At 39.1% G+C, this 21,332-nt stretch overlaps 1 protein-coding gene across 3 annotated transcripts in view; it reads left to right on the forward strand.

Moving 5' to 3' along the window:
* The window catches only part of GOLGB1 (golgin B1), a 100,312-nt gene that overhangs the window by 76,300 nt on the left and 2,680 nt on the right, over positions 1 to 21,332 (forward strand). For 2 of the 3 annotated variants that reach the window (XM_035000056.1, XM_035000057.1), the window contains 6 exons: positions 6,922 to 7,100; positions 12,128 to 12,293; positions 12,495 to 12,632; positions 19,166 to 19,309; positions 20,113 to 20,210; positions 20,773 to 20,907. In XM_035000056.1, coding sequence (XP_034855947.1) covers positions 6,922 to 7,100; positions 12,128 to 12,293; positions 12,495 to 12,632; positions 19,166 to 19,309; positions 20,113 to 20,210; positions 20,773 to 20,907 — 860 coding nt within the window. Of the gene's footprint in view, positions 1 to 5,746; positions 5,833 to 6,921; positions 7,101 to 12,127; positions 12,294 to 12,494; positions 12,633 to 19,165; positions 19,310 to 20,112; positions 20,211 to 20,772; positions 20,908 to 21,332 lie in introns of those variants that run through there. The other variant, XM_035000058.1, reaches the window with a different exon arrangement.

Raw genomic sequence — 21,332 nt, forward strand, 5'->3', positions numbered from 1 at the left:
ATTCTTGTATTACTATCAATTACTTGCTTTATGTTTGTTGTGAGCTGCTTTATCTATTTGGGTCCTTCCATGTTGGGTGCATAAATATTTACAATTGTTACATATTGTTGATTATTCCCTTTATGATTATGTAATGTTCTTCTTTGTTTCTTGTTACTGTCTTTATTTTAAAGTCTATTTTGTCCACTGTAAATATTGCTACCCTGGATTTCTCTTGAAATCCATTTGCGTGATAAATGTTTCTCCATCCCCCTCATTTTCAATCTGCAGATGTCTTTAGGTTTGAAATGAGTCTCTTGCAGACAGCATCTAGATGGGTCTTGTTTTTTTATCCATTCTGTCACCCTGTGTTTTTTGATTGGAGGGTTTAATTCATTTACATTCAAAGTAATTATTGATAGGTATGTATGTATTGCTATTTTTGTTACTTGTTTTACAGTTGTTTTGTAAATCTCTGTTCCTTTCCCCTCTTGCTCTCTTCTCTCATGGGTTGCTGGCTTTCTTTAGTGATATACTTCAATTCCTTTTCTTTATTTTTTGTATATCTATTACTGGTTTCTTGATTTGCAGTTACCATTAGGTTTATATATAAAACCTTGTGCATATAACAATCTGTATTAAGTTGATTGTTGCTTAAGTTTTTTTTTTTTTTAAGATTTTATTTATTTATTTGACAGAGAGAGAGAGAGCACAAGCAGTGGGAGGAGCAGGCAGAGGAAGAGGGAAAAGCAGGCTCCCCACTGAGCAAGGGCTCATTCAAGGCTCAATCTTAGGACTCTGGGATCATGACCTGAGCCTAAGGCAGACACTTAACGACTGAGCCACCCAGGCACCCTGATTGTTGCTTAAGTTAGAACCCATTCTAAAAGTGCCAAAATTTACTCCTCTCCCCTCCATGTTTTAGGTATAGTGTCATACTTCATGTATTTTTATTTTGTGAAACCCTTGACTGGTTTTTATAGCTATACTTAATTTTATTGCTTTTGTGTTTCCTACTTTTCTTATTCCTGTTTATGGTCTTTCCTTTCCCCTTGAAGAGTCCCCTTTAACATTTCTTGTAAGGCTGGTTTAATGGTGATGTATTCCTTTAACTTTCATTTGTCTGGAAAACTCTTTATCTCTCCTCCTATTCTGAATGACAGCCTTGCTGGATAGAGTATTGTTGGTTGCAGTTTTTTTCTTTCAGCACTTTGAATGTATCATGCCACTCTCTTGTGGCCTGCAACGTTTCTGCTGAAAAATCAGCTGATAACTTTATGGGCTTTCTCTTGTATGTACTGTGTTCTTTACTCTTGCTGCTTTTAAAATTCTTTATCATTACTTTTTTTTGCCATTTTAATTACTGTGTGTCTTGGTGTGGACCTCTTTGGGTTGATTTTGTTGGGGGCTCTCTGTGCCTCCTGGATCTGGATTTATGTATCTTTCCCCAGATTAGGGAAATTTTCAGCTATTATTTCTTCAAATAAATTTTCTGCCCCGTTTTCTTGGTCTTCTTCTGGGATCTGTATAATGCAAATGTTGTTACTTTTGAAGATGTGGTTGAGTTCCCTTAATCTGTTCTCATTCTTTATTAATCTTATTTCTTTCTTCTGTTCAGTTTGATTGTTTTCCCTTACTCTGTCCTCCAGGTCACTGATCTGTACTTCGCTTTTCTCTAGTCTACTATTTATTCTCTCTAGTGTATTTTTAATTTCATGTCTGTATGTTAGGAAAGTCAGCAACATCAAGTCAGCTATAGCAAGTAGCAGCCTTATAAAGAAGAGGTCCTATGGTGCTCTGTAGTGCAGTGTCCCTTGTTCACCAGCACCTGGCACTTCCAGGGTGTCTCATGTGTATTGTATATACCCTCCTATTGTGGCTGTGCTGGTTTGCCTTCAGTGTAGTCATCTGCAGTAGCTCTCTCTGCCTGTTTTGGGCAGAGTTGGGCTGCTGTATTGTTAATGGGCCATTCTGGGGCTGCCTTGGGCTTGAGTTGGGTCAGACCAGGTGTTTGCCGGAGTTGTGGTTGCACTGAACTTCAGGGTGCTCTCCCTGTGTTATCCCCTTGGAGACTTTTGTTGGTGGGTGGGGCCTGCAGTCAGACTAGATGTCTGCTCCCAGCCCACTGCTAAGGCTGCAGTTAGACTCTAATGTGTGGTTATCTTCCCCCTCCCCCTTGTGCAGGAGTCACTTTAGAGTGGTACTGGTCCCTGTTGGGGCTGCTTGCACAATGCCACATCTGTGGCACCACTTTGGATATACTCCTGCTGAGGCCAGGTTGGAGGGGGTGAGTCTACAGAAGAGCCCAGGGGTGGGGTGCACTGTTAGCAATCCACGTGGAAAGTGTTTGTGCTGTGCTGGTTCCTGTAGGTGTCTGTATATGTAGGCTGAGGGGTGGGAGGGAAATGGTGCCCGCCAGCTCCTTTGTTCTTGGAAAAGTCTCCCAAAGATCCCTGACTCTCCAGCAAACACTCTGAGATTAATAAATGAATCTCCTTCCTGTATACCCCAGGCATTTTCCAAAATGTTGCTTTTATGCTGTATCTCAGCGGGGCTGTTTGTTGTGCTGTTTATTGGCAGGGATTCAGTTTCCTCTTACCCTCCAGGTCTCCCAGAGCCAAGCTGCTCATTTTTAAAGTTCCAGGTGGTGGTAAGCCCAAATGCTTGTAAAAACTCCGGATATTAACCCCCTCAGGCTCTCAAAGCCAAATGTTATGGGGATTTGTCTTCCCAGTGCAGGTCCCTGTGACTGGGATGCCTGGTGTGGAGTCTGCCCCTGTCCCTTCTCTGTGCTTGTAGTGTCCCTCCCTCCCATGGACAGTCTCATGGATCAGCTTGGTTCCCGACTGTGTCTCCACCCTTCCTACCATTTTTGATGTGGTCTCTTCTCTGTGTTTAGCTCTGGAGAATCTGTTCTGCCAGTCTTTGGGTAATTTTCTGAGTTATTTACACTGATGTGGGTTCATCCTAGTTGTATTCCTCAGATGAGGTGAGTTTAGGATCCTCTGACTCTGCCATCTTTCTCGGAAGTCCCATATACTCATTTCATTCTGAAAATCACTTGAAGTAGCATATCTTGAAATTGTTTTCAAGATAATATAATACAAGTAACTGGGAAGGAAGAGAAAATGAGGATAGAGAAAAAGATTAATCCAGGAATAAATTTAATGTCCCTAGGAGATATCACAATATCTTTTTAGAAAGATGGGTCATCAATTTTTTTTCCCAGTTTTCTGGCAGCCATCAGAAATAAGGAATTAAAGAGCCATATACATGAATTGCAGTGTCCATATTTTAGGGAAAAGGAAGAAAGAAAAGCTATTTGTTTAATATAAGAATAGTTATTCTTTAAGTATTGAGGCCTGCAAGAAATTCCTTCTGTCCATAGAGAGGACTGTATGAAGTTGTAAAACATCCTTTACTTCTCTACAGTAAATACAATTGTTTTATAGGGTTTAGTTTAGCTGTTCCTTGCAGTAACTGCATAGCAAAAGAATTTTGTATAATTTCTGAAAGGTACTTATACAAATGGTTAAAATGCAGTCCCAGACACACAGCTTTTTGATGATTTGGTCTATTTCGAGATTAACATTTAGAGTATCTGGATTAGAGGAGTGAATAAAGAATATATTTAGTGCATAAAAAATATATTTTTGCTTTAAAACAAAACAAAATGTTTTATTTTAATTTTTGTTTAAAAAATAACATTATGTACATATATATAAGTCCCTAAATTCTGCATGTCACTAAATTCTGCATGTTTGATGAGAAAAACAAACAGCACCTCCACTCCAACTCTCTTTCTCTTTCTCCCGAGGCAATTTGCTTTTAACTCTCTTATTATTTTGGTGTTTTCTCAGTGTCTACATATCACACTTATAATGCATCTTGGATTTTCATTCTTTGCATTAGCTACTGACTTTCTTTTATGCTAACAGGGTTTAGTTCTCTTACCTCCCTCTGCTTCCACAGTACATATGCACATATTCAATATATAGCCTCTTCCCCATTCTCCTGATGTAATTTAAATTTTGATTAATTCAGTATTTTTGTTTATATCAGTGTTTACATTTTTATGACTACAGATGCAAGCTGAGATGTGTTATTTTTATTTTCCTCAGCATCTTTTTTCCCCTTAGAGTTAATAACTGTGTTTTTGTTGTTACTTACTTACTTTTCTTTGTATTTATCAATGTACTTTAACTGCAGGTTTACTGCCATTTATCCACATCTCCTCTTAAGATGTTTATTCCTATCAATTTTGTATTTATGAATAAAATTTGGAGTCTCTTTCTTACATGAACCAGGATACTGTTTTCATCCTAGGATATCTCCCTTCACATCTCTCCTATATTCCTGTTTCTTGTATTCCATGTCTTCCTTGTCTTGGTTTTGTGTCATCATTTTGTTGGAAGAAATCATTTAGTAGCTCCCTAAGAAAAGATACAGGGGAGGTAAATTTATTGAAAATGTCTTTTCATTGCTCATATTTGATTGACAGTTTGGCTGGGTATAGAATTCTAGGCTGAAAATAATTCCCCTCAAAACTGTGAAGACGTTAATCTGTTGCCTTTTAGTTTACATTGTGGTTCAGAAGTCTAAAGCTATTCTGTTTCCTGATCCTTTAAATATGATCTGTTTCTTGATCTCTTTCTCTTTCTCTTTCTCTCTCTTTCTGGAAATGCATAGAATTTTTTAGTCCTGTGTATTCTGAAATTTCATGACAATGTACTTTGATGTGGGTCTATTTTCATTCATCATTGTGTCTAGTCCTTTGATTCTAAGAACTCATATTCATCAATTTTGGGAGATTCTTTTGAATTACGTTTTACCATTTTCCCCCATCCTTTTTCTTTGTTGTCTTTTTTTTTTTTTTAATCTGTTATTTAGATATAGGACCTTCTGGATTGGTTTTATAATCTTCTTATCTTTCCTATTCTTTTTGCTATACTTTGGGAAGACTTTCTCACCTTTATCCTTAGAGCCCAGAATTGAGGTTTTCATTTTTGCTATCATGTTCCTAATTTCTAAGGATTTCTTTTTTTTCTTTTTCTTGTCACATGGATATATGTTCTTAATTTATCTCCCCAAGAATAGTGGAGGTAATTTTGTTCTTTGATGTTTTTTCATAATGAACTTTTTCTTTAATATTTTTTCTCCTACAATGTTTCTATTTTCTAATATTCTCTCTTTAGTCTTCAAGTATATTATATTCTTTCCCCTGCTAAACTCTTTTGAATTACTTTTGTTCTAGTTCTTTTCATCCTAGCCTTAATGATAGCCATTCTTTAGGTGAGGTTAATCCTTGATTCACTCTTCATGTTTAATCATAAGGTCTAAAAAGCTTGTGAATGGGGCTTACCAACTATGAGGTTGGCAATTGCAGGGTGATCTTGCTGAGCTTTTTGTGGGTAGTCCCCATGTTGGTATCTTTAGTTCCTCTTGGGCTGGTTAGATTTTCTAGAGAAGACTTCTCATTTCCTTCATGGATGGTAAAGGCCTGGGTGCCAGCACTGTTCAAGTTGAGTAGGGGAAAGGCTTCAAGCATTCAGGAGGCATATATTGACTTGATCACCCTTGGTTTAGAGCAGTACCTTTACCTTCAGTGGTGCCGGGTATTTCATGATCCAGAGACACTTGTTTTACCTTCTCCAAAGAATAAAACTCTAGTTGTCTGTTAGAGTTAACAAAAGATGTGGAACTGAGGAGAGTATTTAGGGATGCAATTGTTTTTTAAGCAGCTTTCATCTAATCCTCCTTATTTCAGCTACCACCTTCTCCCTACCCCCATCACCATCTTCTCCAGAGGTACCTGGTGCTGTTAATTCCTGAGCCTTTTGAAGATTCTGCAGAGTAAGTTCTATTGGTTCTTGGCTTTCCTTACTGCCAGCTTAAGATTTGGCTTTCCCAGATCTGTTAAGTCAGTTACCACTTACGCATCTGCTTTTCAGCTTCCAAAATTAATTTTGTTGCTGCTGACTCCTCTCTTGTTCTTCCTATTCTTGTGTTTTATGCTTATAAAATGATGCCTTTATTGTAGCTTTAATGATGTTTCCAAGAGTGGGTGAAAGAGATGTGTGTTCAAGGCCCCCTTTTAATCCAGATGTCCTAACATTATTTCTCTTACTACCAAGTTTTAATGAGTACTGGGGATAAAGAATTTGAAGATGCATCTGGAATGTAGATAGGCAGTTTTGTTGGTTAAAGGCAAGTCCATCATCATTGTATTATCATCATCATTATTACCATCATCATCATTATTACCATCACCACCATCATCATCATCATTAATTTTCTCATTTAATTCTCATAATCTAATGAGAAGTACCATAAGGGAGGTAAGGGAAATTTTATAGGTGTGGGAAATTAAGGGGGTGTAAGGAATATGCGTAGGGTCACACAACCTATGTGGGCAGGATGTTGGACCCCAAAGCCTAAGTGTTCTTAAACCACTGGGCCTGGGCCATTGCTGCCTTCTTTTTACAATCAACATCAACTAAGCTAGATTAAGGTTGGTATCCATATAAGAAAGTTTAAAAGCCTAAGCAGGGCACAGGGCTAAATAGAAATTCAATCTTTACATTTCACGTTTTGGGGAGTTACCACCCACAAAGAAACTGTAGGTCCTTTAAGTCTGTTCTGTGTCTGAGCTTTAGATCTAGAGTCAACCTAGGACCTTGGGAGCAGGGGCCTGGGGTACAAGTTTCAGGAATGGTCAGGCCCTGTAGCCTTGATGGTGGCTCTGTGGGGGTGATTCCCACCAGCTTGGCTGCCTTTATTTCACCATTTTAGAGATTTGTGTTGCAAATCTATGTTAATGAACTTGTTAGGTGCTGACAGTCTGTTGTGGTGTCTGACTGACTTAGTAGGGAGCTGTTGATGACTTACAGCTGGGTGAATGAGACATGCTGAATCACCCTTTTACTTTCCCTTTGGTTAAAGCTGAAGGAATTGAAGAATCTACAGCAACAGTACTTACAGATTAACCAAGAAATCACTGAATTACGTCCACTGAAGGCTCGAATTCAAGAGTATCAAGATAAGACAAAAAATTTTCAGATTATGCAAGAAGAGCTACGGCAGGAAAATCTCTCCTGGCAGCATGAGCTGCATCAGCTCAGGTAGGATAATCCCTGCTTTTTGACCCTTTTCTTTTAGTTTTTTTTTTTTTTAACTTTTTATTATAAAATATTTTTTTTTAACTTTTTATTATAAAATAATTTAATAATTTTTTTAAACCTTTTATTTTATTTTGTTATAAAATAACTTTTTATTATAAAATAAAGTTTTATAAGAAGTTGCAAAAAACAGAGAGCTCCTGTGTACCTTTCATCCAGTTTCCACCAGTGCTAACATCTTACATTACTATAGTATACCAAAATCAGGAAATGAGGTGGATGCAATTCAAAGACTTTTTTCAGACTTCATCAATTTTACCTTCACTCAAGTATGTGTATATGTGTATAGTTCTGTGCAACTTTATCATATGTGTAAGTACGTGTAATCATCACGACAACCGAGATACACAAGTGCTCCATTATCACAAATAATACCCCTTGTGCTACTAATTTATAGTCATAATCTTCCCCCCCATGCCAACATCCCTAACTCTGACAACCACTGATCTGTTCTCCATCTCTATCATTTTGCCATTTTTGAGAATGTCTTTTTTAAGTTTTTATTTAAATTCCAGTTAGTTAACATACAGTGTTTTAAGTGGAATCCTACAGTATGTAACCTTTTGAAATTAGCTTTATTCACACATCATAATGCCCTTGAGGTCCATCAACATTGTTCATGTATCAATAGTTCTTTTTTATTAATGAATAATATTCCATGATATGAATATACTGCTTTAACCATTCACCCATGTGTGTTAGTTCTGATTTTTAGCTATTATTAATAAAGCTGCTATAAACATTTGTGTATAGGCTTTTATGTAGATGTTAAGTTTCCATTTCTCTGAGATATTTGTCCAGGAGTACAAATGCTAGATTGTATGGTAACTATCTGTTTAGTTTTTCAAGAAACTATAAAATTATATTCCAGAATGACTGTAACATTTTATATTCCTACCAGCAATATATGAGTGATCCAGTTTCAATATCAAGTGCTATATCCTTGTCAGCATTTGATATTGTCACTATATTTTAATTTTTAATAGGTATTCATGCTATCCCGTTGTGGTTTTAATTTGCATAATGGCTAATAATGTTGAACATTTTTTTATTGCTTATTTGACATCCATATGTCCTTTATGATGAAATGTTTGTTCATGTGTTTTATCCGGTTTTTTTTGGGTCATTAATTTTTTACTGTTGAGTTTTGAGGGTTCTTTGTATGTTCTAGGTATAAGTTCCTTGTCAGATAGGTGGCTTGCAAATATTTTCTCCCAGTTTGCAGTTTATCTTTTCATTCTTCTTAATGTTGATGAAATCCAATTTAATGATTATTTTTCTCTTTATGCAGATTCAATAATTTCTGTTGCTCTGTCTTCATATTCACTGATTCTTGATTCTTTCCTTCATTACTTCCATTCTGCTATTGAGCCCATTGAGTTAGGTTTTATTTTGGATATTGTATTTTTCAGTTCTAAAATTTCCATTCAGTTATTTATATCTTCCATTTCCTTGCTGAGGTTTTCTCTATTTTTTTAAATTGAAGAATAGTTAACACACAGTGTTACATAAGTTTCGCTCACCAAGATAAGTGTAGTTACCATCCGTCACCATACAAAATATTATTGATTATATTTCCTATGGTGAGCTTTTCATTCCTGTGATTTATTTATTTTATTTTATTTTATTTTATTTTAAAGATTTTTTTATTTATTTATTTGAAAGAGAGAGAATGAGAGAGAGAGAGGGAGAGCCCATGAGAGGGGGGAGGGTCAGAGGGAGAAGCAGACTCCCTGCTGAGCAGGGAGCCCGATGCGGGACTCGATCCCGGGACTCCAGAATCATGACCTGAGGCTAAGGCAGTCGCTTAACCAGCTGAGCCACCCAGGCGCCCCTGTGATTTATTTATTTTATAACTGAAAGTTTGTACCTCTTAAGAGCCTTTCACCTATTTTGCCCATCCTCCAACCCCCCTCTCCTCTGGCAATCACCGGATTGTTCTCTGTATTTATGAGTCCACTTCTTTTTTTGTTTGTTTGTTCTTTGTTTTTCAGATTCCACATATAAGTGAAATCATATGGTATTTGTCTTTTTCTGACTTAATTTCACTGAGCATAATACCCTCTAGGCCCATTCATGTTGTTATGAATAGCATCTTTCTTTTTTTCGTTGAGTAATATTTCTGTGTGTGTGCATGTGTGTGTGTGTGTGTGTGTACACACCAGATCTTCTTTATCCATTCATCTGTCGATGGACACTTGAGTTGCTTCTGTATCTTGGCTATTATAAATAATGCTGCAGTGAACATAAAGATGCATATATCTTTTTGTATTAGTGTTTGATTTTCTTTGGGAAAATACCCAGTAGTGGAATTACGGGATTGTATGGTATTCTATTTTTAATTTTTTGAGGAACCTTCATACTGTTTTCCATAGTGGCTGCATCAATTTCCCAACAACAGTGCATGACGCTTCCTTTTTCTCCACATCCTCACCAACACTTACTATTTCTTGTCTTTATGATTCTGACTGCTGTGAGGTGATATCTTACTGTGGTTTTGATTTGCATTTCTCTGAAGATTATAATGCTGAGCATATTTTCATGTGTCTGTGGTCTATCTGTGTATATCTTCTTTGGAGAAATGTGAAGCTTTCTCTGTTTTCATTTATTTCCAGTGTGTTAGTAATTGCTTGTTGAAGCATTTTTGTGGTGGCTGCTTTAAAATCCTTATATGATTCTATAAGATATAATTCAACATCTGTGTCATTTCAGTGTTGTAATCTGTTGATTTTCTTAATCAAGTCATGACTTCCCTGGCTCTTAGTATGATGAGTGATTTTCAGTTGTATCCTGAACATTTTGGAGATTATAAGACTCTCAATCTTATTTAAATCCTCTGCTTTAGTAGGCTTCCACTGATACTTTACTGTTAGATGATGGATGAAGTCCAGCGGGCTCCCTACTCGGCCTTCATTAATACCGCAGGAGAGGAGGTGCTTTGATACTGCCAGGAAGAGGCAGAAGTCCAGGCTCCCCACCTGTACTCCACTAACACTGCAGTTGAGGGAAGCAGTGCGTCATTACTGTTAGGTGAGAGTAGAAGTCCAAGCTCCATACATGGACTCCATTGATACCACTGGAGGGGTGTGGAGAAAGGCATTTCACTATCACTGGGTGGAGAGAAGAGAAAAAAATGATTTCTGGTCTATTGATTTTTATCCACCCTCTCTCCCTGTTTACCTTTCTCTTAGCTTTTCTCTACCTCCACATTTGAGCAATTTTGAAGAAAAGTAGTTAGTTATGTCTCAAGTGGGTGTGAGTAAATTAGGGGAAGGAAAGGAAGACATTTTACTTCACATTTAGAAGGAAGAAGAAGATGAGGACACAGGTTTGATTCCCTGACTTTTTTACCATTTTCTTTAGCTGAATATCTTCAGGACCTGTCTTCTGCTCTTGATCTACTTTGGGGAAATTAGCTTTTCAAACACGAAAAAGCTGGAACATCTTGTTCAAGCTTCTGTTAGCCTCAGGGTTGACTTATTAGGAGAGCCTGGATTTATACCATAACCTTTCTCTTCCCCTTGTGGCTATTGATTTGCTTATTCTGCTCTGGTTCCTGTGCTCTCTTACATAAGGTGGCAGGGGCAGGGGGTAAGTGAGGTATATCCCCATTATGGCTGAGTTCTGTGAAGTAATCAGCTTTGTTCCTTAGGCCCTATTCTCCACTGAGTATCTCTTTCCACACCATGACCACCTTCCAGAAAAATGGCAGTTTGAAGCTTTTTATGGAAGATTATGATCTTTCTTCTACATTCAATTTTTAAATTGTTCTCTCTCATTTTTCACAGACAGATATCAAAGGAAGTATTCAAAATCCTGTGCCTTTTACATGTAGTGGCCTTGTAATAAAATTTTATTTTAGTTTCTAAGTTTGCGCTCTGCCTTTTTGAAAAACGTTTTGACTGTAATCTAACTCACTTCTTAGCAAAGCATGATTATTTCATAACACATATGTGCCGTTTAGAAAAGAAGGGACCATTTTGCCTTATTTCTAGAATGAAAGACAAAAAAAAAAGATGCAATTCAAACAAGACCTTATACTGTTGGAATAAATAGAGACATGGGTACTATTCAAAGTGAAGAGATGCTGCAGGAATGTGATTACAATCCTAATGAGTTCTTTTAGACAGAGTAGAGAGAGAGAGAAGTAGAACTAAAGAATGTGGCAGAGACACAGTTTTTGCTAGTACTACAAAAAATGAGCTGGGGTCAAACAGAAGCCTCCCTCTTGGCCAAATTTGGGGAATAAATAGAAACAGCAGCTCATATTTGTTGGGTGATTATGATATGCCAGGCTCTGTGTTGGGTGCATGACATACAATGTCTTATTTAATCTTTAGAATAATCCTAAGGAATAAATAGTTTATTCCCAATATACCAGTGAGGTTCAGAGAGATTAGAAACTTTACTCAAGGTCTGATGCCTACTTTATAATAGAGCCAGTGTTTGAACCAGTTCCTTCAAGACTCTACGGTTGCCCTGGGTAGCATTGCATTTTTGTAACTATGATTTTAGTCTGCATCTGGTTCTACCTTTCTGAAGAATTACAGTGGTTTCCCATTGTTTACAGAATAAGGTTTATTTAGCATGCTACTCAGTTCCCCACATCATCCAACCTCACTTCTCTATCCTCATTTCCTACCCTGTCCACTTTATATACTGTCTGCTACAATTCCAAAATTCAGTATGTATGTGTGTATATATATTCATTTTTGTGCCTTTTGTTCAGTATGTTCCCAGAACCTGGAATGCTTTTCCATGAAATCATCCTCAGTCCTGCCAGTTGAAATCCTTTTATTAGTTCAGCTTCATCATCTTGCTCTACAGTTCAATTTATAATATAAATTTGTTCTGGTGATATATTTTGTTTACTACATCTCTGCAGCCCATAATACTGTTTTGGATATGTAATTATTCATCCATGTCTCACAAGTATTTTTTTGCCTGCAATTATTTCATGTGTTTTGTAGGATGGAAAAGAGCTCCTGGGAAGCCCAGGAGCGGAGAATGAAGGAGCAGTACCTTATGGCTATCTCAGATAAAGATCAGCAGCTCAGTCATCTGCAGAATCTTATGAGGGAATTGAGATCTCCTTCTTCCCAGACTGAGGGCTTCAAAGTACAATACCAAAGACAGGTGAGTAATTTCAGTGCTGATTGCTACTCAGAGGTAACCACAACCCAGGAAGCATCAGCTTCCTGCAAGCCAAATGCCTGTCTGCCACTCTTAGGCAAGCTGTCTTGTTGCCTCCTATGAGGTGGACAGAGTTCATGGAGGGAAGGAATTAAGCATGAACAGCATTAGGAGGGAATTTCATCAGTATTTTTACTCTGGCAGGCATCCCCAGAGACATCAGCATCCCTAGATGGATCACAAAACCTAGTTTATGAGACAGAACTTCTTAGGACTCAGCTCAATGACAGCCTAAAGGAAATTCACCAGAAAGAATTAAGAATTCAGCAACTGAACAGCAAGGTAAGTGTTTCCTGCTAGACTGGAATTCAGTTTCTTATTTCCATGACCAGAAGCCCAGGAGGTAAGTAGAAGCTGATTAAGCCTAGGTTCTAGCTGTAGTGTATCTCAGGACACAGAAGATTTACTTTTCTTGGAGTCTGGGTTGCTCACCCCAAAGCACTGGACATGGGGCCATTTCCTTTTCCTCATCCTTGGAGCATCCTTGGGAGTGATTTGGAGAAATCTATTCAGTAAGAATAAAAAAAAATCCAACTCTTTTAGGAAGCCTTGCTCCCCAGCATTGTCTCCCTCTCTGTACCCATGTGAGTAATATTGAGGGACCTCCCCACAAACCCTCCAATACCTCCTCTCTGTTTCTCACCAGTGTGCAACAAGAAAATGTCTCAGGAAGGAGGAAGGAAGCTTTTCAGATGTGATTAGATAGTAAGGATAGAGGTGAGAGGTCTGCTCTTCATTCCACTTCATTTGTAGGCTTCCTCATTGGTGTCTAATGTTCTGGAACTAAAGAAGCCAGCTTTTTCCCAAACCCCAGCCATGCCAGTCCACATACTCTAAGGAAGCATACTGAGATAGATAGGATGTATTTCTTTCTTTCTTTCTTTTTAATTTTTAATTTTTTAATTTTTAATTTATTTGTCAGAGAGAGAGAGCATACAGGCAGGGGGAGCAGTAGGCAGAGGGAGAAGCAAAAACACTGAGCAAGGAGCCCAATGTGGGACTCGATCCCAGGCCCCGGGGATCATGAGCTGAGTTGAAGGCAGATGCTTAACCAACTGAACCACCCAGGCGTCCCTTAATTTTTTTATTTTTAATGTTTATTTTTTAAAATTTAAATTCAGTTAAATTCAATTAACCAACACTTAGTAATCATTAGTTTCCGATGTAGTGTTCAACAATTCATCAGTTGTGTATAACACCCCTGGGATGTATTTCTGTAGGGAAAAGCCACTTTGCCATCTGGTACCTAGGGCCAATCTCACCAAGGCAAGATTAAAGAAAATTATTCTTGGATGCCTTCTCACATCTCTGTTCTCTCTCCTCATTCATTCTCTGGCTCCTCTTCCTCCTTCATCTGCCTCTCCTCCCCTACCTGCTTACGAATCATTATACTCCTGTTGCTTTCTGACTATTCAAAGTATTCTCGAGTGGCACCTCTCTAGTTCTGCCTTCTTCAGAGGAACCCAGCTAGGTAGTTTATGTTAGAACTAGAAGGGATTTAAGAGGTCATTTAGACTCTAGAATACAAAGATTGGCTGTTAGGAGAGCTGTGAATGTCCAAAAATTTATATACAAATTGGTGTGCGTGTTTGTGTGTGTGTGTGTGTGTGTCTAAGTTTATCATCATGAGAACTCATCAGTTCACCAAGGGATCTATGATCCAAAAATGGTAAAGATAGGTAGGCTATATCACAGATAGGGAAACTAAGGCCCAGAGGTATTAAGTAATTTGCCTAAAGTGTTTGGAGGAGGTCATTCTGAGATAAATATGATAAATGTATGTGGAAAAGCACAGTACCTAGCTTATGTAGAAGGTATTTATTAGACGTTAAATTCAACTAACTGACATTAAAGTATCAGAGGCTGATAACGCTATTAACTTTGGCAGAAAATTTGCATTTTTAAAATTAGGTTTGTTAATCCAAATGAATGGGTAAAACTGTAGACCCTTTATTGGAAATTATCTGGAAGTTTTCAAGGGGGCTCCAGAGCAGCTCCCATCCAATTCTCATTCTTTCCAAGATCCCATCTCAACCTTGTTACATTTACTCTCCTGAAAATCACTGTAAATTACTCTGAGCATTTGTCTTTCTATTAATCTCTCTAAACCTGAGATTTAGGGCTATTAGTAGATGATGAGGTCATTTTAGTGAGTAGCAACTAAAAAACTTTTTTTTTTTTATTATGTTATGTTAGTCACCATACAGTACATCATTAGTTTTTGATGTAGTGTTCCATGATTCATTGTTTCCGTATAACACTCAGTGCTCCATGCACTATGTGCCTTCCTTAATACCCATCACCAGGCTAACCCATCTCCCCATCCCTCTCCCCTCTAAAACCCTCTGTTTCTTGGAGTCCATAGTCTCTCATGGTTTGTCTCCCCCTCTGATTCCCCACGCCTTCATTTTTCCCTTCCTTTTCCTAATGTCCTCCATGCTATTCCTTATGTTCCACAAATAAGTGAAACCATATGGATAATTGACTTTCTCTGCTTGACTTATTCACTTAGAATAATCTCCTCCAGTCCCATTCATGTTGATGTAAAAGTTGAGTATTCATCCATTCTGATGGCTGAGTAATATTCCATTGTATATATGGACCACATCTTCTTTATCCATTCATCTGTTGAAGGGCATCTCGGCTCTTTCCACAGTTTGGCTACTGTGGACATTGCTGCTATGAACATTGGGGTACATATGGCCCTTCTTTTCACTACATCAGTGTCTTTGGGGTAAATACCCAGTAGTGCAATTGCTGGGCCATAGGGTAGCTCTATTTTTAATTTTTTGAGGAACCTCCACACTGTTTTCCAAAGTGGCTGTACCAACTTGCATTCCCACCAACAGTGTAAGAGGGTTCCCCTTTCTCCACAACCTCTCCAACATTTGTTGTTTCTTGCCTTGTCAGTTTTTGCCATTCTGACTGGTGTAACGTGGTAACTCAGTATGGTTTTGATTTGAATTACCCTGATGGCTAATGATGATGAACATTTTTTTCATGTGTCTGTTAGCCATTTGTATGTCTTCTTTGGAGAAGTGTCTGTTCATGTCACTGCCCACTTTTTGACTTGATTATTTGTTTTTTGGGTGTTGAGTTTGAGAAGTTCTTTATAGATCTTGGATATCAGCCCTTTGTCTGTAGTGTCATTTGCTAAAAAACTTTTAGTGTAAATGTTTTATTGAGATAAAATCTATAAAAAGCATACAAATCATAAATACACAGCATATTTTCACAAGGTGAAGACACCTGTATAACCAGCACCCAGATCAAGAATCAGAACATACCCAGAACTCAGAAGTCCCTCGTGTCCTTTTCTATTTACTACCACACCCTCACAACTACAGATACGTGGAATCATATCTTCTCTTTTATGTTACTTCATTTATTTTGTGAGATTCATCCATGTTGTTTTAGATAGTATGATTTTTTTCCATTCTCATGCTATATAGCATTGCATTGTAGGCGTATACTATAGTTTCTCTATTCTGCTGTTAAAGGACTTTGGGGTTTTTCCAGTTTGGGGCTATTGCAAGTAGTGCAAGTAATGTTTTTTATAAAACAAAATAAAAGAGATTAGAGATGTGTAGGGATTATGTAATATATAACAATGAGTCTAGTTTTAAGAAACTTTAGTTTCAGTTTTATATATTTATATACTAAGTTCTGGGTCATAATCAAAGTTATGTTTTCTTTAACAGCTTTATTGAGATATACTTCATTTATCACTTAAAGTATGAGAAATACTACTTTGGGTCACTGTCATTCTGGGTGAGAAAGAGTTCTTCCTTTAGGCATCTCTATCACTAGTGTCATTCATTCATTCATTCATTCATCAAGCAAATAACTATTATTTGCCTTCTATGAGCTTGGCCATATGTTAGGATACACAGTGGGCCCTCAGGGAGCATATCATCTGATGAGCTTAGAGCCTCACTCTAAATGGGTCCCAACTAAGTAGGAGAATTGCTTCTTGGGCCCTAGAATGGGATTGTAGTAGACAGGCTATCAGCATAGAATGCTTCTCTCCAAGCCACTGCCCTGATTCTTTCCGTGGATGCTCAGACTTTATATATATTTCTGCCAACATGGTTGGATGTTTGTATGTATGTTTGTACAAACTTAAAATTTGTAACCTAAAACTTAAAAACAGGAGAGGAATGACTATTGATATAATGTAGTCTAGATTATTCCCTCCTATTCTGTTTTTGTAAGTATAGATACAATAAAGCACAACAGCTTATGAGCTGGAACAGTCAGCAAACTCTTCCTTAAAGGTCCAGTGGTAAACATTTTTGGTCTGTAGATGATGCGCCTGTTACCACTATTCAGCTCTGCAGCTATGTCACAAAAGCAGCCGTAGGTGGTACATAAACAAATAGAGCAGTCATATTCCAATGAAACCTTATTTACAAAAAAAGGCAGTAGACCCTGGATCATAGTTTGCCAACACCTAAACTATAGGGATCTATATCTAATCCTAAACAGAATAATGCAAACAGTATAAAAGGTGGTTTATATGAGGCTGGCTTATAAGCAATTAGATTTCTCCAGTTAAGGGGGTTTTGCTTCCAATGAGCTTTACAGGTCTATCCTTTCTCCTCTAGATCTGTGAAAGAAAAATAGTGTTGTATTTTTCAATAGTGAGAGATTGTTTTTGTTTTTGTTTTGGGGTTGTTTATTTGGTTTTGGTTTTGGTTTTTTGGGACCATTTGGTGGCCAGAAAATTAACTTCCGTTTGTTAGGAGATCATATTACTCTCTGTCTCAGAACCCAGTAGTTGTCATCTACCCCTGTCTTCAGATTAGTATTGCTTCTCAAACATTTATATTCTTTTCTTTACTAACTGCTCCTACTTCCCCCCAAAACCCATAACCTGCTTCATTTCTCTTGCTGAACCCTAATTGGAATGCCACCACATAGTAGGTAGAGCTGTAGACTTGGAATCAAGAACCATACTTGAGCCCGGGTCTGTCATCTGTTAGCCACAGGATATTGGGCAAGTCACTGCTCATTTTTTTGTTTGTTTGTTTGTCATTTGTTTTGTTCGTCAATTTCTCTTCAGAGGTAAGGTTACTCGTGATTTTCATTCTGGCTATGCAAATATTTTTGTTATACCATGTGGATTTCTTTTTTTTTCCTTTAAAAATTTTACTTATTTACTTGAGCAAGAGTGAGAGCAAGAGAGAGAGAGAGCAGGAGCAGGGGGGAGGGGCAGTGGGAGAGGGAGAAACAGATTCCCTGCTGAGCAGGGAGCCCAATGCCCCAGGACCCTGGGATCATGACCTGAGTCGAAGGCAGACACTTAACCCACTGAGCCACCCAGGTGTCTCCATGGGGATTTCTTATTCTAGTTTTCTGTATGCATCAGATGTCCTTCCCAGTCAATCAGTGTATCTCTAGAAAAATGTATCTTCTCCTCTCTGAACATTGAGTCAACTTTTTTTTTTAATTTAAATTTAAGTTAGTAAACATATAGTATATTATTTGTTTCAGAGGTAGAATTTAGTGATTCATCACTAGTTACATATAACACCCAGTGCTCATTACATCAATGCCCTCCTTAATGCCCATCACCCCATTACCCCATCCCCTCAACCATCTCCCCTCCAGCAACCCACATCAACTTTTTTACACAAGTATTAACCCAGAATACTTACAAAAAAGATACTGAGGAAAAGATTGAATATGCATCCAGTTACACCAGTTTCCCTTCACATAATGCTTACAGTCCTACAGTAGGTACTTCGGAGAGACATCTCTATGGTTGTTAATGTTTCCAGATGTTAATCGTAACTAGAACTTGAAACCCGACAGCCTGCAAAGGTGGTATTAGAATTCTAGTTCCAGGGGACTGAATTCAAATCACTGGATAGGAGCTACAATGGGTAAATTTTTTGCTCAATATAAAAAAAAAAAATCTGTTTTTGACATGGTGAAAAATGGCTTGGGCTGCTTTGTCAGGAGGTGAACACCCCCGACGCTGGACATGTTACTCAGGTAGTAGGGGAAGGTCCTGCTTTGAGCGACTACAGTATTTCCACCCGTGAGAGTGTGCTGCACCCAGTGTCGTTTCTTCCACGTACACAGGCAATTTAGGATTTCTTCTGTTTCCCCCCCAACCACACGTTACAATTTCTTTTTCTACTTTCCTGGTAGTTTGTAACTCTCTATTCAAGAGTCTGCCCAGTACTATGGTTGTATGAATTTCTTTTTTTCTTTTTAAAGATTTTATTTATTTATTTGAGAGAGAGAATGAGAGACAGAGCACGAGAGGGGAGAGGGTCAGAGGGAGAAGCAGACCCCCCGCCGAGCAGGGAGCCCGATGCGGGACTCGATCCCGGGACTCCAGGATCATGACCTGAGCCGAAGGCAGTCGCTCAACCAACTGAGCCACCCAGGCGCCCGGTTGTATGAATTTCTAGGTGACAGCTCTATCTCATATTGAGTTCTAAGGATGATAGTCATTTGTTAGTAATTTCATCTTGGACCCACACTGCTTTTTCCTCTTACATACCTAGGATAGTTTATACTCTCGGATTGTTTGTGGGACCCTGCTTTCTGGTTTCCCAGTCAATGTACTAGGCATCACAAATAAAGTTTCCTACTACTCCTCCAGAATTGTCTTCCTTTTCGGTTGAAAAATTCTGAGTTTCCTCACTTTGAAGGAACACACAATGCTGTTGTTACCATTATAGAAATAAAGGTCTTACATTGAAAACAGTTAGAACTTTGAAACTCAGGAGAGTCTTCCGAAGCACTGCTTGTTGGGAAACAGTCCTGTGGGATGGTGCTCATCCTCTCCTCTGTTTCAGTTCTCTCAACTGCTCGAAGAGAAAAATACCCTTTCAATTCAGCTCTGCAATACCAGTCAGAGTCTTCGTGAGAACCAGCAGCACTACACTGACCTTTTTAATCACTGCACGGTCTTGGAGAAGCAGGTCCAGGAGCTGCAAGCGGTGAGCAAGACGGCGGTGAGAGGCTGGGAAAACGGTTAGGAACTTGAGCACAGATGGCAAAACATAAAGAGCGGCATGGAAGAGGCTGGCGCTGTAGGCTGAAGATTAATTAGGTGTCATGGAGGAAAGTCCGAGAGAAGAGCAGAGCGTTTGCTGAGATGGGAATAAGGCCTGGAAAATCAGTGTGAGGGGATGAGAAGGAAAAACATCAGTGAAATGGTGGGAGAGAAATCAAAAAGTGAATGGGAAACAGTGATGACTGAGGCTTTTGGAACTCTGACACTAAGATGGTGTGGATTTTGCTTCAAGAAATAAGAAAGCCGTAGGAAGATTTGGCCCCGAGAAACGAAGCAGGTGGGGCTGTCGAGCAGCTGTAGAGCTGGGGTGCCCTGCCGCCGCGGAGGTGGGGGGTGAGAATTGGTGTGCAGATGACGAGGCCGGGGCAGGAGGAGGTTTGGGAGGGGCAGTGGAACAAGGGAAGGATCGCAGTTGCTTCTGGAAAAGCCATGAGCCTCCACTGGAAGAAAGCAGATAAGCTTTTAAGTGGTAAGCCTTTCAACTTCTAAGAGGAGAGATTCAAAAGTGAGAATCTAGGAAAAAAAATCTAACCCAGAGTTTTCGGTAGGAGATTCATCTCCTAGAGCAGAAGATTCTCACTTCTGACTCTGCACTTGAAGAGGATGACAAGTGGAGCTGTTCCTCTCCTAGGTGTCTCATTCACTCTGGTGTTCAGTGTGTTCTCATTTTGCCCACGCAGTTTCTTAAGGGCTTTCATCACTGAATTACTAAACTTACTGTTCTAGGGGCCGCTGAATGTAGATGTTGCTCCAGGAGCTCCCCAGGAAAAGAATGGAGCTCACCAGAAGAGTGATCCTGAGGAACTGAGGGAGCCACAGCTCAGGTAGGGGAGCAGCCCACAACCCTGGTGCGTGCACTTTGTGCACAGAAATGGGCCGTCATCCAGATGGACCTGGAGCCCAGGGTGTGGATTTAATATGTCTTCTTATCAGCTCACAGGATTGATGTGAGGATTAAATAGTAACAATTTAATAAATCTGTGAAGTTGGAAAGTTTGTAAAGCAAAAGCAGCACAGCAGCATACACACCCCCACACACACACCCACACACCCACACACCCTCCACACACACACTAATCCTCTGGTATTCAAATGAAAGATACGCAGTCAATACACACACACACACACACACACACACTAATCCTCTGGTATTCAAATGAAAGATACGCAGTCAATCCCTAAAGTCTCAAGGCATTTTTTGCAGCTTCTTTTGACAACTATACTTTTAAAATGTTCCTTTTTTTATCTTCTCCTTTTTCTCTTTTTTGTGTTTGTATAAACTTCTAGACATTTTCCTGCTTTATAACCTTATGAAGACTTTGAATCCCTTGTATCAGCACTGTGTTCTGCATCCACTGATGCTGTTTTTGTCCTTTCATTTTGAAGCTTTGCAGAAGCCCAGCAGCAACTGAGCCACACTAAACAGGAGATGAACGAACTGAGGAAGCTGCTAGAAGAAGAACGAGACCAAAGAGTGGCTACTCAGACTGCCCTTTCCGTGGCCGAGGAGCAGATCCGGCGGTAAAGGCTGTGGGAGATAGCCTAGCCTCTGTTCACTCCTGATCCTTTCTCGTTACACTGTGTGCATTTCAGTGGCCAGGCTTGGGAGTCATTAGGATCTGGCTCCCATCTTGAGATGGGTGCTGCAGTGCATTTGGGGTCAAGACAAGACACACTAATCCAAGCTTAGCCCCTCCTCGGTGTCCTCTCTGGCCCTGGTGCAGAATGCAAACTTAGGTAGCTGATCACATGCTGCCTGCCTAGGCCCCGTACTTGCCATCCTCATGTTCGAGCTTCATGGTGTATGTGCAACTCAGTGGACTTGTTAGTTAAAAGCAACCAAATATTCTCACCAATATTCCAGACATTTCATTTGTCCTCGGCCTAGCCTACAGAAGCTGACATACTGACCCGCGTCCTGCCAGACTGTGCTGTCCCAGGTCACG

This window comes from Mirounga leonina, unplaced genomic scaffold (genome assembly GCF_011800145.1).
Source record: "Mirounga leonina isolate KUSES-001 unplaced genomic scaffold, KU_Mleo_1.0 Mir_115, whole genome shotgun sequence".
NCBI classification, from domain to species: domain Eukaryota; kingdom Metazoa; phylum Chordata; class Mammalia; order Carnivora; family Phocidae; genus Mirounga; species Mirounga leonina.